The sequence below is a fragment of the Homarus americanus genome, unplaced genomic scaffold (assembly GCF_018991925.1).
Source record: "Homarus americanus isolate GMGI-L3 unplaced genomic scaffold, GMGI_Hamer_2.0 scaffold32063, whole genome shotgun sequence".
NCBI lineage: Eukaryota > Metazoa > Arthropoda > Malacostraca > Decapoda > Nephropidae > Homarus > Homarus americanus.
In genome coordinates this window covers 183,810-211,799 of record NW_024753223.1, presented here as the reverse complement: position 1 = coordinate 211,799, position 27,990 = coordinate 183,810, and the positions used below count along the sequence as shown (strand labels likewise).

The 27,990-nt window shown below is 38.7% G+C and overlaps 2 protein-coding genes across 6 annotated transcripts; both read right to left on the bottom strand.

The window, feature by feature from the left end:
* Window positions 1-6: 6 nt before the first annotated feature.
* Window positions 7-18,480, bottom strand: LOC121855312 (transcription initiation factor TFIID subunit 11-like). 5 transcript variants are annotated; one of them, XM_042350202.1, is made up of 7 exons: window positions 18,397-18,480; window positions 15,660-15,897; window positions 15,278-15,340; window positions 11,738-11,903; window positions 9,957-10,044; window positions 7,305-7,401; window positions 7-439 (listed from the first exon to the last, which is right to left on the bottom strand). In XM_042350202.1, the coding sequence occupies exons 2-7, from the start codon at window positions 15,865-15,867 to the stop codon at window positions 300-302; spliced, it is 762 nt and encodes a 253-aa protein (XP_042206136.1). In that variant the 5' UTR covers window positions 15,868-15,897; window positions 18,397-18,480; the 3' UTR covers window positions 7-299. The 5 variants fall into 5 exon arrangements, with proteins under 5 accessions (XP_042206136.1, XP_042206138.1, XP_042206140.1 ...); XM_042350204.1 differs by lacking the exon at window positions 18,397-18,480 and adding an exon at window positions 17,895-18,350; XM_042350206.1 differs by lacking the exon at window positions 18,397-18,480 and adding an exon at window positions 17,920-18,350.
* Window positions 18,481-22,974: 4,494 nt separating this feature from the next.
* Window positions 22,975-26,948, bottom strand: LOC121855313 (cuticle protein CP1158-like). The gene is made up of 2 exons (XM_042350208.1): window positions 26,884-26,948; window positions 22,975-24,123 (listed from the first exon to the last, which is right to left on the bottom strand). Exons 1-2 carry the CDS (start codon window positions 26,893-26,895, stop codon window positions 23,533-23,535), a joined length of 603 nt encoding a protein of 200 aa, XP_042206142.1. The 5' UTR covers window positions 26,896-26,948; the 3' UTR covers window positions 22,975-23,532.
* Window positions 26,949-27,990: the final 1,042 nt, after the last annotated feature.

The following is a 27,990-nucleotide window of genomic DNA, read 5'->3' as shown; positions in this document are numbered from 1 at the left end:
CAATAATAAAAGTCTTATTGAAAAATCATATATTTGCCAACTATATGATGGGAAATACAAAATTCACCAAGAAATATGTTTAAGGTAAACATTACAAATTGTTAAACTTCAAGGCTTCCTGTTACATCATGGCAGCATTTATATCATAAATTATCTGCTAAGTTTTCTTCTCTTCATTTCACTCATCATTACAACCAATATCATCGCTCTTACTTTAGAATTGTCTATTGCTTAGGGCTTTAAGGTAAGATGTAAATCGCTAAACAGGTGATTGTACCCTTTATTACATGGTACTGTGCTCATATCCTAAAGAGAGCTCGATGTTGTTTCATTGTTGGTATATGCTGTCCAGGACGGCGACGCACTCTGCGAATAGCCTCACGGAGGTGCTTTGGCTGTACTGGTCCTGATTCCCCCTGTGTTTCCATCACATCCAAGGCTGTATAAAAATAAAATAGGTAGTAAGCTCACCCACTTTAAGCCCAATGAATGTAAATTTTGTTTTCACACTTGCCAGCCTTTCTACACTATGTTGTAAGGAATCAAGGCAGGTGCTGATCCACTGATTTGTACCATTCAGCAGGAATTGGCTTACCTCCCCCCTTTGGAAGGATGCTAATCCACCAAAGGAAAGAACTCCTGATATTATATTAATTTTATCATTGACTGTTATACGATGTATCTATATACAAGTACAGTACAGTAGAACGTCGATTTAAAGCGATTCAACTTAAGATTATTGATTTAAAGCGACACCCACAATTAATGACAATGTTTTAATTTAAGCGAATCTTTCCTATTTTGCATGAGTCAATCTGGCACATAATATTTAAAATTCTGCGCCTAATGTTTCTTTCGGCACGCTACACTGTCCTAAGGGCACAGCTGTACTGTACATGTACTCAAAATAATGTACTAAATGATAACTAAAATTTTTGTCAAGTGCAAACTATAGCATAGTTATATTCAAATTAATCACTATCTTATAAGAATTCCAGCATTGTAAATTATATTCTCCCCGGTCACTTCTGTGACATTTTATAAGCAAAAAACATAAATTCAAGCTAAAGGACATAAATAAACAAATAAATACTGTACTTCACTAGACCTTCCGCACAACTGTCAAACATGTCACTGTCACTTCCCTCCCCATCCCTCCCAGCCAGGGTTTGGTGTTTTAGGCTTACAGTTTTTATCTCATATAATATCACAGATTAAAGTTAGGAGAATATAATTTGTATTGCTGGAATCCTTGCAAGACAGAGAATAATTTGAAAATAAAAGTCATATATTTTTCACGAAAGATAAAATTTTTTGGTCTTTGTAATAAAATTCTTAAATTAGAAAAAAAATTTGTATGTCTAATGCAAACTATAGCATGTTTATATTCAAATTAATTACAGTGGGGTATGCTATAACGAACGGATCCTACTACGAATATTCCTATAACGAACGGTTTTACCTATAAAATTGAGAATGCTATAACGGACGAAACTCCTACAACGAACATTATCTTTTTTTTTTTTTTAATAATTTATTGTTTTTTATTACAAGTATTAATGATATTCTTTATTTCAGGGGTTTAGATGCATATTTATGCACTTTTTACAATTTTTATAATTTTATATTGTATTTTTCAGTGTTAAGTGGTTGTATTTGGGGGCCTGGAACGGATTAATCCTTTATTGAACGAATGCTATAACGAACAAGGTTCTAGAACCAATTAGATTCGTTATAGCATACCCCACTGTACTATCTTATAAGAATTCCAGAAATGTTAATTATATTCTCCCATGTCAGTTCAGTGAAATTTTATAAGAGAAAAACTTAATGTCACTGTTAAGGACAGATAAATAAGCACTAGACCTTGGCATCAACTGTCAAACATATCACCTCACCAACCCCCCTCCATCTTCCCAGCCAATAAACAGACCATTTCACATCCCTTAATTTTAGCTGTGTTGATTTATGAGTGTTTGTTTTAACAGAATACAACAAAAAACAGTGTTTTGTTTATTCTAGGAGATGGACTGAGGTGCATCTGGGTAGACTCTCAGTCTTTTTATTTTGTGTTTTCTCTCAAGTACCAAACTAAATTATTCCACTGAAACAACATTTCGATTTAGTGCGAATTTGATTTAGAGCATTTTTCTTGAACGTTATATACCCGTGTATAGCACGAGTTCTTAAGACCAAATTTTTGGGCAAAAAGTTGGGGGTCGACCTCTATACGGGTAATAGTTTCGTTAGGTTGAAAAAAATTTACCAGTAACTACCAGTAAACAATGGAAACGATGCACCAACGCACCACCCGCTGTGAGTGTCGGTACAGTTGCCAGGGCAGATCTCTTGCGTCATCATAGCAAGCCCAAAGTAGCCAAATGCATGGTATGGTATGCACAGGAGTATGTAAAACATAAAGTATTCATTTTTAAAAGTTTATTTATAGATACATAAATTTTTGTTAATTAAATTTGAAACATCAATATGATGTGAGTCAGGTCATCTACACAGTTGCCAGTTTCAAAATTTTCCTTTTAAAATTTTAAGTTACCGAGTATTTCTTTTCTCAAATCGTTTTACAATACTGTAGGTAAAACAGTATACTATTGTGCAAACCCCACAGAAAAAAAATTAACAAATGGAGACACCAAAAATGTGAAAAAAAAAAATGCTGTCTGACTTGCAACACTGTTGGTAGGGTCAGGTGGTTCTAACGGTACCTGCCAGGACCCGGTAATCAAATTTATAACAATATCTAACCTCAATTACTGTAGTTTATCTGATGTAGGCAATATGAAGTAAAAAATACCAGTTAAAGTGAGAAATTGGAAGAGAATAAACAAGAAAGATGTTGGGCTATTTTTGGTAGGGCTGAGGGAGAGAGTACCAGCTGTTTGGTCTTTTTTGGCGGGAGAGTCACGCAAATATCCGTACTAGTATTTGTTTGGTGTCTTCTGTATTTTTAAAAATGAATACTTGTAAATTAAAAGTACCGTAACATTGTATTATATAAAAACTTGTCATATTTCTGGAAAATAAGAAGCAAGAAAATAAGAATACACCGGTAAACACAATTTCAACGTACGCTAAAATTAAAAGCTGCTTAAGAAGGGCCGATGCAAACACAAAGCCTCCACGACCAGGGCTCTGCCGTATCAGCTAGACGGTACACGTGTTTTTCGAATCGTTTTCAGTTAAAAAACTTTTACATCACAAGTGAATTAGGATAGAATATTATTGTAATATAACAGTTTTTAACTGAAAACCATTCAAAAGGCGATTACGGTAACATCTTGTGAACGAAAGAAAGCGAGTCATTGTTTTTGTCACGATTTTATCCCACTTTCCACTATAATACGTACGTCATTTCAGCAAAAATATTACATTTCCATATTCTCAGAAATAAATAGTAGTTTTGCTGAAACGTGATGTATTTCAATGTAAATTAGGATAAACTACATGCAGAAAACAAAAGACTTTACCTAACCTTCCGATGTTCAAGATATGTTACTCGTATTTTTAATAGTTTTCGGTTAAAATACTGTTATATTAGTGATATTCTATTCATACTGTGGTTGATATAATACCTTCACGGAAATGTAATATTTTTTGCTGAAATGACATACGTATTACAGTGGAAAGTGGGATAAAATTGTGATGAAAACAATGACTTTCGCTTTGTTTCGTTCAAAAGATGTTACCGTAATCACTTTTCGAATGGTTTAGTTAAAAAACTGTTGTATTGTATTACAATAATATCCTAATTGACTTGAATAAATATTACGATACCATATTTCTGAATATTTTCATTAAAATCCATCAAAATCATTTTCCTTGTCATCGTCTGCAGCACCAAACAGCTTCTCCCAGTCCTCTCCTTGAACAGGGCTAGAGGGAACGTGTTTTTCGAATCGTTTTCAGTTAAAAAACTATTACATCACACGTATATTTTACCTAAACTGTGCCTGAATGAATATATTCTCGGAAATAAATAGTAGTTTTGCTGAAACGTGATGTATTTCAATGTAAAATAGGATAAAATACATGACGAAAACAAAAGACTTCACCTAAGCTTCCGATGTTCTTGAGATGTTATTCGTTTTTTTAATAGTTTTCGGTTAAAATTCTGTTATATTACAATGATATTCTATTCATACTGTGCTTGATATACTACATTCACGGAAATGTAACATTTTTTCCTGAAATGACGTACGTATTACAGTGGAAAGTGGGATAAAATCGTGACGAAAACAATGACTCGCTTTCTTTCGTTCAAAAGATGTTACCGTAATCGCTTTTCGAATGGTTTAGTTAAAAAACTGTTGTATTACAATAATATTCCCTCCTAATTGACTTGAATAAATACTTGAATGGAAATATACAATATTTTTGTTGAAACTACCTGCGTTTCAGTGTAAAGTGTCGTAATAATAAATGGTAAACAAGTTTATAGGACGTAGAGTTTTTCTGAAGGTTTTGTTGTTCCATTACCCTCAAAAACTTGGGTCGACCTATAAACGAGGAATATCATAAATTAACGATTTCTTGGTCATAAAATCGGGGTCGACCTATATACGAAGGGGGGTTATAGACGAGTATATACGGTATCTTGCATTATATCGACGTTCTACTGTACTGTATACGATCAATCATCGATGGCCTTTTGAGGTCGCTAACCCCATCATATAATGGTCATTGCCTGTATAAGGGCTAGTATACCTTGTTCTCAACTCTGGCCAGGCACTGAACCTAAGAAATATTCACCAGTGCTGTAAAAAATCTACAACCTAAAAATCAAAATGAGTGGGAAAAATCATTAATATCAAGGTCAAAAGCACAAAGAAAATAAACTATGCCTGAATAAAAAAAATTCACATTTTGTGGCTGAGCCTAGAACTTGCAGGCATGTGTAAAACTGTGCAAATTGCTCATAAGCCAATGGCCTAGCCCAGGTCTGGTAATAGTGAAGATTCTATTTCTAGTAAATTAGAAATAGGAGGCTCAATGAGACCCACCATGTCACATCAACTAGCATACACTTTGCTCTTGTTTTTGAGTTACACCCTAATGGTTTCCCGATATTAACCTCCATTTTTCCTGGGATACTTCAACACTGAGCTGAGCTATCTTCTTCTGGGGCTGACTATAAAATGAGATTCTAATGTCAATCCTTCATTTAAGGCTTATCACTCTACTAAACACCTTGTGTACATGAAACCAACTATGTATAAATTGTAGAACCAAGAGCTGTGGTATTACAACACTTGTGATAAATTCTCTAAAAAGGGAAGTGAACCCTTCTTTCCAATAAATAAACAAGAATACTACCATTACATATTTCCTAAAGCAACCCAAACCATCAGTGATGTCTCTTCATCTACATTATGTTAAACAAAAGTGACTCTTTTTAACATTTCATGCATATTCTCTTGAGGAAAGCCATATATTAGGCCCTTGACAATAGGCGTTTATTGTAAGGCGTTTTAAGATGCACGGAATAGCTAACGCATTAGCTTTCCCGGACTGTCATTAAAAAATACGACATTGTACCACGTCTTGGGAATAACTGTTGTACAACACAGTCTTGAGAAAACAATAAAATTCTGAAACTGTTATTTGGACACAATACGGAGAGAAATAGTAAAGAAAACAGAGAGAAAATTATGGAAAAAAGACAAAAAAGGAAAAAAGTCAATCAGTCAACAATAAATAAGAATAACACAAAAAATCGGGCCCGTTGTATTGAAATTTCTCCCGGACTCGAACCACACGAAATAACTAGAACAGCTGTACGCTTCTTTTCTCAAGGCTGGGTTAGCCTATTTTGACACGAAATACGACAAATTTCAGGCTCGTTTTAGTCTTAATTTTTGCACTTACAGAACTGTAATCAACTTGTTCACCTTTATTTAAAGTATCTTATGAGTAATAATATTAAAGTTTTAATCATATTTGAGTAATTATCAATATTGTTACACCAAAGTCACCAACGGCTAATGAAACCGGACAGCGCCTACTTAAAAATGGGCGGAGCCAAAACTGATTTAAACTAGGCGCAATCCTTTTCAATTTTTTCACTCCATACGCTTTGTTTTAGGTCCTATCCAATATATTACCGTATATAGAATTATTTTTATTATTATATCACAGTTTTTTATTGCCTCATATGCCCCCAACTCTTCAATATTAATAAAAATATTTTCCATAAGCGGCCATTATCCGCGTATTTTCAGTGGGAGAAAACGCTTATTGGTTGTTAGATATTTGGGCCGCTTGGGCGCTGCACAAGGCCAACGCCTGATCGAGGTGTTAGCTTTTCCCTCTAAACGTGTCATGCGCATAACTCAAAAACAGCGTCTGCGCACACAGAATAGGTAACACGTTAGCTAATCTGTGCATCAAAATGCCTTACAATAAATGCTTAATATGTTAGGTTGTGGAGTCTGACTGAGACAATGTAATGGGCTTGACATTCATACTGGATATACAGTATAATTCTTGGAAACCCCATCTTTCTTCCAGTATTATAATTTCAAAACAATATTTATTGATGAGCTGTGTAGTCACAGAACAGTTGAAATACCTGTACTGTATATTCACTCAGGTCAGTAGTCTCATTTAGCCAAGACCCAAAGAAAATGTCTCAATCTCATCCAATCCACAGATAGGATGGGGGGGGGGGATAGATTTGTTTCATGGCCTGCAATTCTGAAACTCTTCTTCCTGGTGATATTGCAAAAAGGAAGACCACCTTAATCAAAACCAATTACTAATCCTCTCACATAAATAGTCTCACAGACTTTATGTTTTCAGTTAGACTGAGTTCGCTTTTTATAATTGGTGAGATTAATTTAATTTAGCTTTTTAGGATGGGTTAAGTCGAGTGAATTTCAGCAACATAATTCAGATCAGTTACCTGTCATATAAGACTAGAAATTTTTTTTATGTTACACAATCTGGAAATCATATATATCTCTATTATAGTACAGGGTGCTTGCAAACTTGAATTTCTTTTGTAGAATACCTATGTATCTGTGTTCATTTAACTAACTAGTCATGAATTTCATTTGTGTTCTGTATTGATTTGTTTAACTTTTGTCTCTAATGTTAGGTTAAGGTGTCTAAAAATTTGGTTTGGGAAAGCATCCCCCAATTATAATGCTAAGTATCTATGGGAAAAATATGTCCTATTGAACTGCCTTTTCCAGGAACACATCCCTGATGAAAGTTAACAACTTGTTGTAGTAACATATTTAATCATATGTGTATTATATAAAAGAGCAAGCTGCTACATATCTTACCTTCTTCAAGAACTTCCCCGACAAAGACCTTTGCTATGCCAGACATGGCAATGACAACATTCTGCGACACTGAGCATCCAGTGATGGTCTGCATAACCTGGTGATGAAAAATCTCAACCTCAAAAACACAGATAGTAACAGCCTTATTTCTGCGATGGTGAAAAGTGGCCAGAATAAAAAAAATTAATACAGACTCTCATTTCATTTATTTGTTCTTGCAACCTAACCAGACACATTCTTCTACGTTGTTCCCATTTCCACAACAATTCCCCACTATACATAATATACAGCATTACATATTATAATGATACAGTGAGCAGCCTAACTGTTGCGTTCTAATTTTTTTATCACTATGAAGACTAACAAGAGTGCCAGGTAATATTTTGACACTAAAAATTATTAAAAAATAGTAGTCCTTGAGAAAACTTGTCTGAAATCTTACAGAATTGGTTTCTTCATTCACTTATCTTTCACTCATTTATCGATACTAAAACTGATATTTGTATACAGTAAACTAGTTTTGACTGTGCTTTGGTCTGTTATAACCATTATAAAAAAAAAAAAAAAAAAGTTCTGGAGACCCTCGATAAAAATGATTGGATATTGCACTTTTAGTGAAACTTTACACCTTAAATTACTCTCACTTTTTGTTAACACACAGTCATACTTTGTTATTGTGCTGTTTAAGTCCAGAGCTGTTACAAAACAAAAATGTCAGAACTGGTGTTAAATGCTGAACAAAGCTTCTTGAGATTACAAAACTAAAGGACAAAAAATCTAAAAGTCACAAATGATGTTCAGTATCAAGCCTAAGGCCTTTAAGTGATACTGTATCTACAAGCCATACCCCCTTTTCAAAACACCTTATCATTACACAGCTATTTTCAGATCTAAACTAACAATTTTCCTTTGTCTCCTCTGTACAAGAAATCATTGCTCTTGTATACAGTACATTGTTCAGCATTTTAAGGTTTTGTTTCTCACATTCTGTCATTATTAGATACAATTAGGGGAAAAGATTCCTTTTGGGAATATTTTAGGATGTACTTTTTGAGGCTGCAGTCATATACCCTATATTGTTCAGTAATGTACTGTACTGTACCTGGATGTAATTTCAAATGGGTTAGTTAAAGAGACAATAAGTTTCCTGCATGTATCAACAGATGGCACCACAGCCCTCAAAGGCGCTGCTCAGTCAATTATAGCTACGCTTGCTACACATTACAGCATGCAGTTCTACATTCAACTACCAGGCTGTATGGACCTCTGCTATTACTCTCTACATCTTTCAACTACATGCAGCAGTCACCAATTCCTATCAACACTTCAAGAACCTCTATCACCACTCAAGTGCTTCTCTTAACATTCCAAGCACCAAGTAACTTTGCAAGACTTTCTCCACAACTAGAAGCAGAGGAAGATCTCCTCATTCTTCATGCCCACACCTCCAGGTAAGTTAGATTAACTATTCTTGAAGGAAAAAAAGAAATGGTGAATACAGTGACTAAAATTGTCTTTGAAAAAGAAGACTATTAAATGTTTTATAATGTTTCATTTCTTAGAAAACAAAAAAGAATTAAAAAAATATTTCATCATATATGTTTTTACTATTTTTTAGAAAAGCATTATATATACAGTATATATATATATATATATATATATATATATATATATATATATATATATATATATATATATATATATATATATATATATATATATATATATATATATATATATATATATATATATATATATATATATATATATATATATATATATATATATATATATATATATATATATATATATATATATATATATACGATTTTTCTCTCCTCTTTGACTGCTTTGCTTTGCGTAACTGGGGTGGCCAAGCTTCACTCTAGGGTGGCACTGGCCACCCTCGGCCACCCCGTGGCTCCGCCCCTGCTAGTCTGGCTGTTGTAGTTACTTGGATGCACATGGCAGTGTCATCTATTAGCCTTTGGTGGGGGGGGAGGGATACGTTTAGGACAATTTTCTTTTACCTGTATTGTATACTGTATATGTGTGCGTGTGTGTGTGTGTAGACACTTCTACACACACACAAAACTCATGCAAATAAATAATAATTGGAAATCCTCTCACAAATAATCGGAAGAAAATTTATTAAAAATGTGAGTCTACCCTCAAATCCATGCTTTATTAATAAAGTAATAAAGTATGGACTTGAGGGTAAACTGCCACATTTTTTATAAATTTGTTTCTGATTATTTGAGAGGATTTTCCAATTTATATTTATTTATGTGTGTGTGTGTGTGTAGACACACACACATATACTGTATACAATACAGGTAAAGGAAATTACTGCCTCTAGAATGAATGGCTCCCTGTCCCAGCCGCAAAAATGCCAGCAACTTTAAAACAACCCACAGACATTCTTGGGTACATCCAGGGTGTCATTCACGAATAATAGAGGACCGCGGAATAAAAATCTGCGAACTTGGGGGGTCCCGTGTAATAAAAAATACAGTACTTTTGATACAAATGTTAGGTCATGTTTCTATTAGGTCAGCTTTACTTCCACAGTGGGAAACAATCATAAGATTGTACATAAATACAGCAATTCCCAAGAAAAGATTTTTTAAAGTACAGGGTAATTGTACTTACTCGCTTTATTGCAGCTTTTGGGAATGCAGACCTGCGAAACATCTCATATCTGTCTAGTTGTTCTTCTGTAAAGTTGGATACTAAAACCCTGAAAAACACAAAATGAATAAGACCAATTTCACTTTGACTCATAAAGTCAGATATTTTATTTAAGTTTTCTGTTTTTTTTTTTATGTACATATATACAGTGGTCCCTCAGTTAACAAACGGTTCGATTAATGAAATTTGGTTAACGAATTATCTCCCATAAGGATTTTCAGTTCGATTAACGAACAAAACTTCGATTAACGAAATTCTTACGACAAGCACATTTTGTTGTGAGCATCAGCTGATCAGCTGATTGGCTAGTCCGCCAATACAGTAATTGGTTCTATGTTTACATTCGTTTCCACTTAAGTAAATATCAAGAAAGTTGGTCTCTTGAATAATTCTGCATTTTTTATATTAAAATTATTGGTCATTCTGAAATTTAGTTAACATATTGATAATATAGACAGTACAGGGAACAGTTTTTGTGTGCCCATCAGCTGATTGAATCACCCAACAACGCTTCTCAATTTAACTTTGTTTACAGTGGAGTGAACATCGATTATGTTGGTCTCTTGAATAATTCTGCATTTTTTATATTAAAATTATTGGTCATTCTGAAATTTAGTTAACATATTGATAATATACAGCATAGTATCGGTTTACGCGGTCAATTAAACCTGTGGAGGTCCGCGTAAAACGAGAAACGCGTAAACGAAATAACAGAACATATGGGATTAATTGAAATAGAGACTGGGCCGACCCCCAGACTACCCCTTTTCCGTCGCAATACGTACGTTGTAGTAAAAATAACATCTTAATTTTATGATGGTATACACACACAATTAATATTTAAGAGAAATATCAATAATATTAGGTTTTTCAACACTTACGTTAGTAGAAGAGATGGCTGTATCACTTGTATCACCTGTATCACTATCCACCACACAGGCTTGTAGGGCTTCTTTGTCAAACCCCTCAAGGTCTATATCCTCACTATCAGTATCACTGACTTGGGCTGGCTGTGGTGGGTGGCGGGTGAAGAACTCGGTAATGTTTTGTTGACTGGGCGACCTTGTGCGCACCCTGACCGCGCCGCTTCCCGCGTAAATGATGGAATGTACTGTGTAACTAATAATTGCCGGTCTGGCCAGGTGCTGCGTAAATGACCAAACGCATAAAGGAAATCCGCGTAAATCGAGACTATACTGTACAGTGCAGAAATTATTATGAAACATGAAGAAGGCATTAGAACCAATGCACTCTGTAAAGAATATGGCATGTCATCATTGACTGCCTCTACAAACAGCTGTTTGATATGTAAACAAAGCTGCCGGTAATACGACATACACACCTAAAAGTAAGTTAAAATACAGTATTTTATTGTTTTTTTATTTATAATTGTACAGTATATTATACAGTACAGTACTGTATTTAGTTTATATTTACTGTTTTGTTAATTCTACTACTGGTATACAGTACTTTGTATGTACTTTTTCTGTGAGTTGGAACCAATTACCCAATATCCCATTGAAATAATAGGTTCCGTTAACAAAATTTTTGGTTAACGAACGACTCTGTGGAACGAATTGTGTTCATTAACCGAAGGACCACTGTAGATCCTACACATTACTGTAAATTTACTTTTCTATTTCTCATGAAGTTTGTTACTTCTGAACCACTTGTTCGTATAGCAATGAAATGTTATCCAAAGAAAGACAGACAGATTCATTAAAAAAAAATAAGCAACTAACTGCATTCGTTCCCTCTCTTCTTCCTCTTGCTCTCGTTTAGTTTTGCCTTCTTTCCTGCGGTCAGTTTTATTACCACCCGGTTGAGGAGTTGCTGGTTTGGGAAGTAAAATATCTCCACTGTCTCCAACATCGACTTCTGTTTCTCTTCCTGGCGTCCAGTCTCTTCCTAAAATATCAAGGTTTACAGCTTTAATACAAAGAACAATAAAGATGATGCTTATTGAGGATTATTAGTTTAATGAGGTGCCTGTCAAGATGGAACTTTGTGAAAGAGAAAATCTTAAGGAGGACTTTTATTTTTTGAAGGAGTATGGTAGAGTACAGTGGGTTAGTGCTAGGAAGGGCATCAAGCTGTAAAACTTTGCTTCAACATGCCTGATGGCAACTGGTTTACCTAAGCTATGCCTATCCCCTGGTTTCTGTGGAATTTTCTGGGTGAGTACCCTGGGCTTCCAGTGGTGAGTACATGGGGGGGGGGGGGATATCTTGTTCTGGTTTTAACCAGCAGGTGCCATTAGGTAATCATGGCTACACCCATGCAAGTGTAGAAAATGGCTGTAAGACATTAAATATGATGATGGTAATGTCAAATACATAATCCATCAGTTTCACTGAACAGTATACCTCTTGTACAGGCATACCCTGAGAACCGACGTATATAAAAACCATGAAAAGTCGTTGGTTAGTGAATCAACAGTTATCTAGCAATTAATCCCACAAGAATATAAAAAATTCAAGGGGTTAGGGACTTGCCACCCCCCAAAACTCCCACCTACTCTTGAAATATCTCTGTCATGCACACTGTCAAACAAGAAAATAAAGCAGACATATAAAGCTAGCATAAAAAGCATTAAATATGGAATGTAAATCACAAATTGAGACTGTTATTTATGTGTGTTGAGGATGGTAGAGTCAGCCGAGGGAGGAAAACTCAAGTTTCTACCAATCTTTGCTAGTCCATCACCACTCTTATTACACCTTATCACATCACATCAGGCTGCCCAAGAGGAACTATCACCGGGGCATTTAGGCATGATTGCATAACATACTAAGTCGGAAATAACGAAAAAACATGAAGTCAGAGACACATGGTAAGTGTAAACAAGTGCAGAAAGGCGGGAATGAGTTGGATGCACAAAACACAGGTTTGGAATAAGTGAGAACCCTAAAAGATCCAAGCTACAGAAATTAGTTACCTTTATGTTGCAACCAGAATTAACACAAATGTAAGTGTGTGGCTGAGAAGATAGAGGAGAATTGTGGAGTGGTAGAATAAGTGAGGTGTGTCCCTTGGGATATGGACTTGTTTGAAGGAAGCAAAAGTATACAATGGTAAAGAGAGAGTACAGAGGCAATGTACATAATCTGACAATTAAGTTCGCAAACTCATGCTACAGGCGCCAGTACGTACCTACCTGAGGATCGGCACTGTGGTCCCCTTCAAAATATTTCCCTTGCCAGCGTTTCTTCCACCCCTGGAAACATTTCTTGAATAGCTTTTATAGCTGCCGTCGTGCTACTCTGAATGTCATCCAAGTCTTGCAAATGAGTCCCCTTGATGTGTTTCTTCAGAGAAGGAAAAAGAAAAAGTCACATGAGGCCAAGTCAGGTGAATAAGGAGGGTGTTCCAGTTAGGTAGTTTGTTTCTTGGCCTAAAACTCCCACACAATCAATGCCATGTGTGCTAGGGCATTGTCATGATGCAAGATCCACTCGTTTCCAGCAAAAAGTTTCGGGCGTTTTCGTCTAACTCTTTCTCCGAGTCTTTTAAGCACGGCGAGATAGTAAAACTGGTTCACACCCTGCCCTGGGGGAACAAATTCTTTGTGAACTACACCCTTAGAATAAAAAAAAGTGATGAGCATTGCCTTTACTTTCGACTTTGACATGCGACACTTTTTGGGGCGTGGCGAGTTTGCAGTTTTCCACTGAGCACTCTGGCGTTTCATTTCAGGGTTGTATTAGTAGACTCATGATTCATCACCAGTAATGACTCAGTGAAGCAGGTCATCTCCAGCTTCTTCTCTTTCCAAAATGTCGGAGCAAATTTCAACTCCCCTTTGATTTTGTTTGTCACCGAGATTTTTTGGCACCATTTTCGCAGAAACTTTTCTCATCTTCAAATCTTCAGTCAAAACCTTTCTGTTTCCCTGTCAATCTGCATCTCATTTGCAATGCTTCTCACCATAAACCACCTGTTAGTTCATACAACTTTCCTATTTTTTTCAATATTTTCATCAGTCTGTCATGTCTTCTCTTCCCTCAGAAAATCTCTTAATCCACTTGTAAACTGATGTTTTCTTTAGTGCATTATCCTCATAAACTTGGTTTAATATGTCTCGAATTTCAGGCCCAACTTTCCCCATTTTCATGAGTAAATTGATGGTCATTCATTGTTCTAAAACAATATGTCGTTATTGTGACAAAACCAGAAAACACTCTAATACAAAAGCTGCCACTGCACATGTTCAACTCGCTTAAGATCAACAACACAACTGGGGAAGTAAGAGAAGGGATCACAGTCACATGTATGACTCTCACACGCGGCGAGTTCGTGAACTTAATTGTCAGACCTCGTAGCAGGGAAGTAGGGACACCACAATAAGGAGCGGATGGAGGTGGAGATAAGGAGCATAATGATAGCACAGTAGATACAGAATGTAGTGAAAGGGTGGCCTGGAGGTTCTTATATGGAAGCCAATTTGGAAATGATTTTGTATAATTTGATGCAATATTATTTGTAAATAAAACCTCATAGCAGCTTACCCCTGGAACCCTATAGCACGCTCGGATATTCGGGTAGTGAGTTTCTGGGTGATTTCAATGTGAAATAATTCGTATAATTCGTGATTAATGTGTATAAAATTATAAATATAGGCATTGATTTATTACTAAATGTTTTAATAATAGTTAGTCTGATGAACATAAGTGGCCATGAGATAGTTTCACCGGGTTGTGATGAATTGACTTATCTCATAATTTACTTTAAATCTATAAATTAGTTTATATAAATGAACTAATAATTGATTACCATTATATTTTAACAATTAATAACAAGAAAAAACACAGAGTTATACAAGTATATCTTAAACTAATAAGTTAGTTTAACATGGCATGTTGAATTGGTTCCTGTGCTTTTAGGTTGAGACATATGACTGAGCCTTGGAACACAGTCAGAGCTGCTTAAACAAGCAGAGCAAATATACATCCGGCACAACTACCACAAGATATTGTGTTTTACTTATACTGTACTGTACTTTTGAGTTAATGCCTCAATGTAGCAACAATCAACTGGTTGAAGTCTTCTTACAATGTCATTAAAGATTCATAACCCCATCCTACAATAGGCTAAGTACAGAACTGTATCTGGAAGTACTGTTAGGAGAAAAGAAATTTCATAGGAGAGGGTGTAGGAGAAGGTAAGCTTCCATTATTCCAGTAAACAAATTAATTAATCAGTGTGTGTGTGTGTAAAAAATTTACTACAAGCCATATGATATATTACAAATAAAGTTCTACCCTCTTTACACTGACACTGACCTGGAGGTGTGGTTTCTTGAGTAGGTGTGTGAGTGTCCCTGCCTGGTGTTGTACTGTCTCGGCCTGTGGTCATAGGAAACACAAAGATATATAATGATAAATATGTTCACAATTCACACACACACAAATAAAAAAGCATCTGTTGTCTTCACAATAAATATACTGTAGTATCTAAATTACACAGAGAGGGTGTGGGAAGGGGAGATGGATAAAGAATCATGCAGATACTGTACTGTACAGGATAACCTGGGCATCTCTCTATGTCACTATCCACAGGGAAGATCACTAAGGAAGTGACACATAAGTTAAGAAGGAAAATCTAAATGCATGTACTGTGGTGCACAATTATCTTAACATTAAACATATAATCCTTAAAACACACCTACATGGTCAGGGGTGGTCAAGAGTTGAGCAAGAGGATCACTCCCTAGAGGAGTCAGCTGTGAATCACTCACATCTCTGGAGTCTGTATTATCGGCATCAGAAAAATCTGAGCAATGACTCTCAGACATGCTTAAAGATCTATTCCTGATATCTCCACCTCCTGCACTGTCACCATCAGAAAATTCCTCTGTGTCTGTAGCATCCATGGTTTATAAAGGTCAAGTTGTAGGATGAATCTGAAAAGTGAAAAATTGTAAAAGGTATAACAACAGATTTAGAAAGTATAGCTCCTCCATGACCTAAACACCAGAGACTCGAAAAATAAGAAGAAAGAATTACCTTTTTCCTGCCACCAGTTAAATAAAGGAAGGGTTTATAGGATTAGAACCTTCCAAGTTAGGAAAGGTTAGGTCCTGTTCTCAAAGTTTTTATTTCTTTATTTTTTTTTTAACCCTGCATTTTCCTTCATCTTCTAAGCCCTGCTCACTCTGAAAGGATACATTGTCGTTACTAGTGTTAATGGGGTCATAAGAAAACACTATTTTAGCAATAAAATTTCCTGTTGGGCATAAAAGAATCTTGGCAAAGGTGACAGAGATGGTCTCTGCCACATTTTGAGCACTTGCACATCTTGCTAATCAGTCAATGTTGACAGATGAACTCTTGGAGATGGTCTTCATCCTCCACTAGCACAGATAACTTGTAATATGATACCGAACCCAATGTGATAAGGACACCACTGAAAAACAATATGACTTTTCCTTAAGTCCTCCTTCTTGAGGAAGAACAATAAGGATACGAACATACAGTTCACTTAATAACCGACACTAATCAATAGGTATTGGAAATAAATCAAAACCCATAATAAAGAGAAGAGAAAAAAAGGCTCCGTCATTTAATGACAATTTAATAGAGTGGAATCAGGTTTTATTATTTTACGATCAGAGGAAAACACACGCCGACAGGCCAGAATTGTCGGCGGAATATTTACGATAAATAAGTATTACATTTCTTCATATACAAAGCATGTAGAGGCTTGATTTAAGTGTCATATGATCAGTTTTTCACTATGCTTTTACACACAATTTCCTTCATCTCTCATGCCCTGCCCAGGAAATTAAAATAATACTTATAATTAAAATAAACAGTAGTCGTATTGATTTTACTCATTAACATCATCCAAAGAACAAATGTGGAAAACATGAACTAAATATATAAATACGTTCAGGTGTTAACAGTCTCCTACACCTTTACCTGAATCTTTACCATGATTTCCCATTATGTACGCTACCGAATCTTTACCCAATATCCACCATATCTAGTATAAGATGTAGATGTAGCCACCAGGCTAGTGCCAACATTTAAAGGTCTAAGCTATGAAGAAAGCCTGAAAAAGATGAAACTTCCCACTGACATACAGGTGAAGGTGGAGGAGACCGTAAGCACCAGAAATAACTAATGGATTTGAACCAAAATTACTGGAGATATTATTTGCATGATACTAAACATGAAAATGGAAGTGAGAATGTACAGAACCTATTAGAACCTGACCTTACCCACCTAACCTCACTCCAATTCGTAACCTGTACATTGTCATTTCAATTTTCTTACTGTCATCCAAACAGCTCGAGAAAAAATAAAAAATGTTAATCTAATATAAATCATATTAAACACGCCAAATGAGATCGTCATTCATTTCTTGACATGTAAACAAAGACAGCAGACACTCCCACATAGCAGATAATGTGAACTAAAACATGGTCGCCATGAAAGATTCGATCGCACCACAATTACAGTAAATATTGTATTTCTTCGCCTGCAACGGATGCGGAAATGTGAAAATACTGGCATATCATCAGTGCTCGCAGTGTTTTACCCCATTATTTCCCTCTTCTTCCATGCCCATTAACAAGTACTTTATGATTGAAGGATAGGCTAAAATAAAAAATACAGCATGCCCTTAAAATTTACAGGAATTTGGGTCTCGAAACACCCGTGAATTTCCAAATCCTCGAATATCATTTGATGACGGAGGAGGGGAGGTTAATGTACGTAAAAAAAAAAAAGCATTAACATCACCTTCCTCAGCATGGAATCGGTCATACAGGACCTTGGCTTTGCCATGGATAAACTTCTTACTGAGAGGGATGTAACGGCGGTTAAAGTCCTCAATCAAGACGATAAGAGCTTTCTCCATCTTAACCATAGCTGTATCCCTCACATTAGCAGATACCTTGGCAGAAGAGAGGGTACGGTACCTAGGGCAACTGCATTGTGCATCTCCCCTCTTTCTTCTTGATGTAGCTGACAGTAGACTCATTGATGCCATACTCGTGGCCACTACGGCAAAACTCTGGCCACTCCTAAGTTTGTCCAGCAGTTGTATCTTGTCCACAAGGGTCATGACTTTCTTTTTCCCCTTCGCTTGTTTGGGCACCTTCCCGCAGCTGGATGAAAGTGGTTGAGGGCGTTTGGGAGCCATAACAAGCATGAGGAGCACAGTTGTTAAGAGAACAGAGTAGCACACGCGAGACGGATGAATGTTTATCCCAGACTGAGGTGGAGTGCTAGAGGTGCCCCGCTGCCTGGGACAACAGAGACACCTTGTGGGATGCCACAAAACTCGTGTCCTCCCCAGCTTTAAAAAGTTGGGGAGGACACAATGTGGACCTGGTCTCACCCTCCTCTGTATATATGCACCTTGGTTTGTATTTCTCTCTCTAGTCTGTACTCACCCCTGAAGATGTGAATTACACGAAAGCCCTTGGGAACTTCGTGTTTTCTTCTTTCCTTATGGTTATTAGCATATACCTAGATCACACACACACCAACAGTGATTTACTTGCATAGCAGGCGGTTGAAGTTAATATTATAACACAAGTTTTCTTTGTAACATTTACTTATATCGTCTTCTTTGATAAACGTTTTAGGGCTGACTTAAAAATATAATCTTGTTATCCCTTTTGATTTACTTTACTTATCCTTGTGGCTTATTGAACCTTGAGCTGTGACCCCCTGTGGAGTGGACGTCCGCCAGCTGCAGGTAACTATGTACAGTTCCACCAAGAGGCCTACAACCACAAAATCATTGCCATATGACAAGGCTTTTATTTTATATTTTTACGGAGTTGTGGTCACGGCTGTGATAAAGACCAACCAGGGAGTTAAATCAGTTCATAGTGTCATCAGTGACGGAAGAAATTGTAAATAACTTAAAGTGAATCCAAATTGGCAAGCAAGCTGGAAAGGCACCACTGCCAGCTGAAACCAAGTCGTGATATAGGTGCCACAGAGACTTTAAAATTTATTTTGTTTGTGTGCTTTCTCATGGACTGAAACTGTGCCCACAATACATCATTCACAGGGAGATACAGTGTACACAGTGATAACACAAAGAGACATTACCGAGAACAAATTCGGGCTTGAATGTCATGTACTCTAATACTGACACGTTCCTTGATAAGAGAGAGGAGTTTGAAACACTACTGAAGGTACACCAACTAGATATTGTGGGAGATTTTTCAGATTTCAGATTTGCCCCCGAGGGGGCTAGTTTATTGGGCACCCCCTTACATCCTGTGCAAGGTGAAGCGCAGAAGCGTTTACAGCGCCCAACAGGGAAGTATGAAAAGTTCATACTTGCCTTTATGACTCGTACATTAAGGGCGTAAAAGCCTGAAGGGTCACAGGTTTTGTCAAGTTACATAAAGTGAGAGAATGATGAGTGTGTGGGGGGAAAGTTCCCGGTACATTTTATCTGTTTATGGCAAAGAGTGGCAGGTCCCTAATAATGTCAAATGCCAGGCCTGTGACTAGGAGGAGGGATATCTGGTCTGGGAGGGAAGAGGTGTTGGTAACGGCTGGGGACCTATAGGAGGAGGTCATAGGGCAAGTGAGGATGTAGTGAGAGAGGGTGTGAGAGTCGGGTTGGCCACAAAGTTTACAAACAGTGCGGTGAGGCTCAGGGTTGCCAATGTACTCCCATAGGTACCTGTACCCTAGGCGCAGTCTCATGTATATAAGCTGTTGAGATCGAGTCAGGGATTTATATTCTTTGTAGTGGCGGTTGTCGTCACCGGTTACAGCGTCATAGTGGCATAGTGTGATGCTATCCCGTTGTTTCAGGTGTATCCAATTTTCGTTGAATGCCTCTCGTTGTGTGGCGTGTATGCGAGATTTGAGATGATTCAGGGAGAGGGCGAGAGTGGCTTCAATATCTTCTTCTTGTGTAGCTTCTTTGGCAAGCCAATCAACAGTGTCACAGGCAGTTATTCCTATATGTGACGGGATCCAAAGAAACTTGACACGGATGTCATCAGTTTGTTCTAGCCCGGCAACGGCGGCTAGGGTGTGTTGGGCGGCAGGGGAGGAGGGGGAGGGTAATTTGAGCCTCGCTAGCGCAGAAGTGCTGTCACTGATTATAAGGAGGTTCCGGCGTTCAGTGCGAGCATAGGTCGCCCCCTCATGAATGCCCGCGAGGATGGCTATGCTTTCAGCATCAGTGGAGGAGGCCCAGTCGTGGACCCTGATTTTCCTGCAGGCCTGGCGCTCAGGAATCCACGCAGCTGCCCCAGCGCTGCCCAGTGTGGTAACAGACCCATCACAGTAGACGAGGATAAGAGGGTGGGAGGTCTTTAGAGAGGAAGCGACATCATTAATCTGCTCAAGGCAGTTAAGTTTGAGCATATACCTCAGTTGGGTGGATTTACGACCAGGGAAGGTGTGGACGACAACATCAACACACGGGGAGGTCCACGGTGGTAGAGGCGGATGAGTGTACTCGGGAGGGAGAGAGGTCGAGGGGGTGTAGAGGTGATAACGCAGGATGTCAGCAGCAGTGTGGACGGGCCAGAGTTGAGAGGGAGGGGGGAAAGTAATGGGGACAGGCCGGCGCAGGAGGGTGTTAAGATGTGAGTTCAGTGAGCGCGACAGGGGAGCCGGTTGCTCACTGCGAAGAAGTTTAACACCAAGGATGGCATTGAGAGCAGTAATTCGATCGCAGACGGGAAGCAGGATTAGTTCGCGCTGCATAACTTCTATTCTGGTGGTCATAGGGCAGCCGTGGATGAGTCTCATCGCTCTGTTTTGGATTTTCTCTATGCTTTGTTTCTCACGCTGGGAGGCAACTACAAGGACAGGAGAGGAATAATCTATGACAGCTCTGACGATGGCAATGTACATGAGACGTAGGACCCTGACAGAGGCTCCTTTGAGGCCGTGAGTGAGGGACTGGAGGGGGTGAGGGACTGGAGGGGAGATATTGTGGGAGTCGTCGAACTGTTGTGCAAGAACAGGAGAATCGACCCAGAGGAAAGTGAGTTTAGAATTGCTGGATATGACCCATTTACGAACCTTTCTCAAGAGACTTGCAAGAGGGGTGTGGTTATCTGCTAGGCAAGACCTTAGAGCCAGCCAGGCGAGGGTACAGGGAGAGGATGTTTTTGAAGAGTCCAAGTGGTGTAAAATTAAACTAAAGGAAAGGGACTTACTTATTGTCAGGTGTATCTACAGATCCCCAAACTGTGGCCCACTAAATAAAAGGAACTTAAGAGCCTTAATAGACAACGCGGCGATGCTCGACCCTAGCCACCTCCCTATCATGGGGGACTTTAACTATGGCGACATCGACTGGAGAAACGAGTTCACCCCAAATGACTTGAATAACCCTGTTACTCTTTTCGTAGAAGCTCTGAGATATAATTTTCTGTTCCAACATGTTAGAGACCCAACACATTACAGAGGGGAGCAAACACCCAAGCCACTAGACCTCATCATAACAAACAAGGAGGGTATGGTGGCCAAACTGGAACACCTTGCCCCAGTTGGCACTAGTCACCATATAGTGTTGTCATTCAGATTTAACTGTTACCTAGTTCAAGATAAGGCCAGGCCAAGGTGCAAATATTACAAGGGAAATTACAACGGGACGAGGGAAGAGATGAGGGGTACCCACTGGCCTGACTCATTAAGGCACAAGAACGCAGACACTACGCTGAATATCATAGTTTCAGTCCATGAGAAAGCACACAAACAAAATAAAATTTAAAGTCTCTGTGGTTTCAGCTGGCAGTGGTGTCGTTCCAGCTTGCTTGCCAGTTTGTATTCACTTTAAGTTATTTACAACCTCTTCCGCGGTCACTAATGACATTATGAACTGATTTAACTAAAGGCACAGTACTACACTCCCTGGTTGGCCTTTATCACAGCCGTGACCACAACTCCGTAAAAAAAAAAAGCTTTGTCATATGGCATTGATTTTGTGCTTGTAGGCCTCTTGGCCTGGGCTGTACCTACAACTCGGTGGAGATTGAGTTTTCAAAAATACAATCGTGTCTAGCATTAGAAATCCTACACCGATTTACACTTTCACATCATTAAGAAGCTCTTGATTGTATCAGCCCCTTAGTCTTTATATAAATGTCAGGGCAGTACATTGGGTTTATATAATCATATCACCCCCTGTAACTTTCCACTGGCCAAGAGGTGACATGGTCATATCACGTGATCGGTAGGATCCTTGAGGCGCGGCTTAGTGACTGTTAAGGTCAGCATTTAGAAGCCGGCTGCCTGCGGCATTGTTACTCAACCCCTCACACCAACCGGACGTATTTAGCAGGGCTATTTAACATAGCCTCCGTCCTCCTCTTAACACTTATAGCTACAGTGATAAGTTACGGTGATATACACTTGGAACTGTATCCTAGATAGTTCCTGAATAAATGGATAACAGACAATTGGGTTTCGCTACTAAAACCCTATATAATATACATGTTCCGGCCTCATTAACCCAGGCAGAATCAGCGGTTAATAGACCCAGAACATGATGATCTTATGTAATCACTGTCCAGTTCCTGCCCCTCAACAACTTGACCCGACCCACGCGCCTAACGCCCTTCTTTATGTGATAAAATCATCCAGTATTATGAAGAGTGGTGAACCTCGTGTAATGAGGAAGTGCCTTTACTTAGTGTACGTGCACAAGTTGATACCTATGTGTTTATCATATTGAAAATCTCTGTGTACAGTACCTACGCTGTTGTTTGTTTACTGAAAATTATGTGAAATATAAACTGAGCTTTTGTGTGTGATTCAGAATTAGCTAGAGACCTATTGAGATCACAAGAAGATTAGATTGAGAGAAACTTTACCGAATGGCAGTGACTACTTGAGGCGAGGATGACTTGGTGGGAAAAAGAGACTCTGCTCTAAATAAGCTGTTGACCTTAATTCAACAACTAAGGTGTTTTTTTTTCAGAAAAAATAAGGACCAGTTGTTACGGGAAATTAAATATCGGTACAGGAAAAAACGAATGTACATTGCACTGTTTATTCTCCAGGATATATATCACTGGACAAAAGAAGACACTTCGTAGCAAAGCTTATTTCTCTCTGAACAAAAAAAAAAAAACAAGTGGCAAGAAAAGTAAAATAAAATGTATATGTTACAAGAATAAAGCAGCTGAGTAGCTGAGTTTATAATGTTGCTTTGCTGCTGGTGGATACTTGACCAGGTTTATTTGTTCATAAAGTTAACTAAATATCAACAATTGCGCATACACATTACAGATACAACCCAACTTTCGGTGTCAGAGGGATTTAAGAAAATGTTTTTTTCCTTATTATTTTCGCCTCTTACCAGCTTACTAGCCGTTCAGGCGGTTGGTCTATCCAATGTTGGAAGAGAATGTTATGATTCTTGAAAAGGGAAGTCTCAGTAAGTGTATTAAGGACAAAGGTGTGAGCAAGGAAGCAGACCAGCATGTGGATAAATACGCTGGTTCACTCGCAAATGATGGTATTATTGGGGGATGCTTGAGCTACACCTGGTGACCCCAGGGAATCGTCATTCAGGAGAGGTTGATTAGATGTTATTAGACGCGATGAAGGTTCCTGTCGAGCTGCACGTTTTTGCCGGACTTGGTCACGATGCCGGAGGGTCCGATTAGCACAATGTCATAGGAAAAGTCTCCAGGGAAGGCTTCAATTGTGCCGTCAGTTCGCACAATGCCGGAGTAGCCGACACTACCCTCGGGTCGAACGAAACCAGCAGAACGCTTAGTCCTGTGGAGGTTCCTGTCGAGCTGCACGTTTTTGCCGGACTTGGTCACGATGCCGGAGGGTCCGATTAGCACAATGTCAAAGGAAAAGTCTCCAGGGAAGGCTTCAATTGTGCCGTCAGTTCGCACAATGCCGGAGTAGCCGACACTACCCTCGGGTCGAACGAAACCAGCAGAACGCTTAGTCCTGTGGAGGTTCCTGTCGAGCTGCACGTTTTTGCCGGACTTGGTCACGATGCCGGAGGGTCCGATTAGCACAATGTCATGGGAAAAGTCTCCAGGGAAGGCTTCAATTGTGCCGTCAGTTCGCACAATGCCGGAGTAGCCGATGTTACCAGCAGGGAGCACGTAGCCTGCGTTGGAAGGGAAAGCACCCACAGCAGCCACCATGACTGCTATCACAACCTGTCCAGATACAAAAAGCATATTATAGTTTTTTCAGCAAAGATTTATTTGACCAGCTTAAATAAGTAAAAAGAATGTTATGATATACAGTACTGAAATAGATAAATATAGTGTGCTCACGCCAGTTAGTTTCTGATTGATATTTTTCATTACACACGAAAGCGCTTGGGAACTTCGTGTTTTCTTCTTTCCTTGTGGTTATCAGCATATACCTTTAATGGTATTGCGGCCAAAAAAAAAAAATCAGCGTTGATGGAGTTATTAAGTACTAAAAAGTCTACATGTACTGTATGATGCAAGTTTTACCCTTAAAGGCCCTATGTTTTAATTTATTGTTATGCCGAGGCATAATTTAGGATTAAATTTTTTGTGAACTAGGAGATTTTTATTATTTTCTATTCCAAGCAGCAGTTGTTTTGGAAAATTTTGCCATATGTTTTGTATATATTGATATCTTACCTATGTAAGAGTTTTATAGAATGTATTGCATCAATTTTGTTATGATATACTTAAGTTTGTAAACCTAGATCATTCTAGAACTCTCCAGGCGTATCTCGGTCCGACCTACAAGACCTCAGACGAGAGAAAACCAGAGCCAGAGTTTTCTGTGGCAGGGGGTGAAGACCGTAAGGTTACTTCCTCCACCTTCAACCCCTCCCGAGAAACTGAGCCTCCTCGTCCTGAAGAACTACTTTATTGGTTATCGCATAGAGGGGATAATGAAGATCGTCCGCCGGCCGAATGGGTAACCATATGGTTACCTTCGGTGAATGGGGGCAGACCGAACAACTGAAATAATATCGATGTGCTACTTAAGGTGACCGCTGGACTTTGTGACAACGCAGTGTGGGGGGTCATCTCCCTCGCCGATATTGAACATCTTGAGCGCCAAGAACTACAAAAACTCATCGGGGAGTGGATAGTTCAGAGGAAGCTGTCGGACCCGACGGAAAAGCCATCTTCGCCATGGTCGGTTTCCTCAGGGCACTTCCCAAAAGGGTTTTACTGGGATGGTACACCGTTTCAGTAAAACCATACATCCCAAGGCCAACGCGGTGCTACCACTGTCAGCGCTACGGCCACACTGCCAAGAAATGCCGGGCTCGGGAGGTTTGCCCCATGTGCGGGACGACCGGGCACCAGCACCAGGATACCACGTGTCAAGCAACAAGTAAAAAAGTGTGCAGTTTGTGGCAGCCCTCATTCCTCCTTCGACCGGGAATGTCCCAAGTGGAGGGAGGAGTGTAAGGTAGCCAAGCTGCGATACGAGAAAAAATGAGGTATATGGAGGCTATCCTTAATGTAAAGAAAGAAGAAAAGAAGAACAAAGAATTAAGAGAAGGAACAGAAGAAACAAGATAACAAAGAAATATAAAAAAACATGGAGACGAGGAAAACAAGTAGACGAAGAAGAAGACCAAGAACAGCATATTTATGAGCAACAAGATCTAAAGTGGACTGTCCAGAAGAAAAAAAGAACAAAAGGTAGAGAACGATAACTCAAGAACAACAAGACTACGGCCGTAATGACCTATGATGTTGGCGGCCAGCATAACAAAGCAACCAACCAACCAATTAGGGGAAGTAGTCGCCTGTTTCTGCCCAGAATGTCAAGTCAAAATTTGGTGACAGCTAAAGATAGTTGGTTTGCAAGTATTGGGGAATTATTGTGAGCTATATAAAGTGGAAAGACGAAGGAATTGCACACTAGTAGCGTGCTAACTATATATATTCGAGGTGAGAAGTCCAATTGTAAGGACTACCCGGTGAGCATTTTGTGACGACATTGATTAAATTATTAAAGGAGACTACAGTTCACAAGTGTGTTTCTGTGACCTGCTGGAAATCTACCTGCCTGTTGTTCGTCTGTACACTGAGACCGATCATCGGGAAATTACCGGAGACTCCGGAGACTGGTGGAACAGCTAGTGGTAATTCGACGAAACTTGTGATACCTGTAGTGTAATGGTCAGCATGCTCGCCTCGCAAGCGAACGGACCCGGGCATGGTTCCCGGGCAAGGTGAAACTATGGGCAAGTTTCTTTACGCCATTTGCCTCTGTCTACCCAGCAGTAATTGGGGACCTGGATGTTAATCGATTTGCAGATCATGTTCCGGGGTGATGATTAGACATTGGAGTTGTCCGGTCTTCTCAGAACTATTCCTTGACACTGGGTCACACAGCTCGTTAACTCAGGGTGTGGTTGTTGTGTTGGCGACAGCTTCTACACCTTAAACAAATTCACGCCTAGGTGGCCCTTGGGTCGGCCATCCTCGTTACACGAGGGGCAACCATTATACGTGTATACTGCTTCTGCAGAGAAGACCTGGCCGCTGGTAACCAGAGGTGGAAGCTGGTAACCAGAGGTGGAAGCTGGTAAGCGGCGAGAAGGGGTTCGTAACATGATCAACTGTGTTTACAGTCGCTTACGAAATATTTAACGTGTTTGAATTTACGCAACATTATTAATAAATAAATAAATAAATAAATAAACACACACACACACACATATATATATATATATATATATATATATATATATATATATATATATATATATATATATATATATATATATATATATATATATATATATATATATATATATATATATATATATATAATTATAAAATATGTAAAATTATCAACAAAAATTATAAGCACTGTAGTCGAAGTCTAGTTAAGAATGGTCTGAGGCCCACATGGTCGAGACTGATGCAGTACAGTATGTAAGGCGCCGCTGTTCTCGTATTACTTACCAAGAACCTCATGACTGAAGGTGTGTGTCACTACTGCAGGAGGAAGATGGTAGAGTTGTGTGCTGTTGAACACACCTCCCAGCCTATATATATATATGAACTGCTCGTGTCCTTCAAGGTTCAACCTGTCCTTCAAAAAAAAACAAAAACAAAAACCCGCCCTCCCTCTCAGCCTGGATGTTTTCAGGGAAATCAGGGTCCGGGTCCTCCATGACACGCCTTCATCTCCAGCATGTAAGGCAAGAATCTCGCAAGAACGAGTCGATCACATCTTGCCCTTCTTCCTAACTATCATCCCCTTGTCTCTGTGTTATATATATACACAAACGAGTATATATACAGGTATAATATTACAGGAAAGCTCATCATCATGTGTGGTTATATAAATAATGGTGTCTTCCATTTGAGAGAGGTGTCAGGTACTGAATGAATTACTGTAGTTGCAAATCGGATTTTTTCTTTATCAAATAATAATATCGACCAGCCAGCCACAAGGTCGCCAGGCACAGCAAGATCCACCTAGGCAACGCCCATCATAGCGGACAGTCTGCTTTTTAGTTCTGCTATCGCCTGCCCAGTTACTGTCACAAGCATTGAAGCATCCACGAAAAAAAGACAAAAACTATAACTACAAATTTTAAGCGTCACCTGTGTTGAGGAACATTAAGCACAGTAAGTATAGTGTACCAGATCTTAACGGGAATATAATACATAAGAAAATGTGTTTCTCTAGAGTTTATCTCAAGCAGCTGAATAATATGAGAAATAAAAACAGTTACAAATTGGAGTTGTTATATAATCTAATCTGTTTAACTCAAGGTCATATATACAAGGTTATCATCACCTGGTAAAGGAATACTAATATTATAATCCAACTGATCAATGTAAGTATGTAAAAAGACTTATTTTCAAATTCACTACTCGATTGTTGTTAAGTGATCGTTCTGTAGTGCAGGCGGACGACACATGTATAATGACGCAAAGGTGAATATGTAACTATTAATGACGAAGAAAGGAAATGTTGGAAAAAAAATTAAATAAAATACAAATATAATTAAGAGAGAGAGAGACAACAACTACAGATAAGTGAATGAACCTCCTTAGAAC

Excerpts from the sequence above, each read along its gene's own strand:
- LOC121855312 (XM_042350202.1), bottom strand. The coding sequence starts at position 15,867 with ATGGATGCTACAGACACAGAGGAATTTTCTGATGGTGACAGTGCAGGA. Across the intron at positions 11,904-15,277 it reads TCAAGAAACCACACCTCCAG|GAAGAGACTGGACGCCAGGA; the intron begins GTCAGTGTCAGT and ends TTGATATTTTAG. Across the intron at positions 7,402-9,956 it reads CAAAAGCTGCAATAAAGCGA|GTTATGCAGACCATCACTGG; the intron begins GTAAGTACAATT and ends TTTCATCACCAG.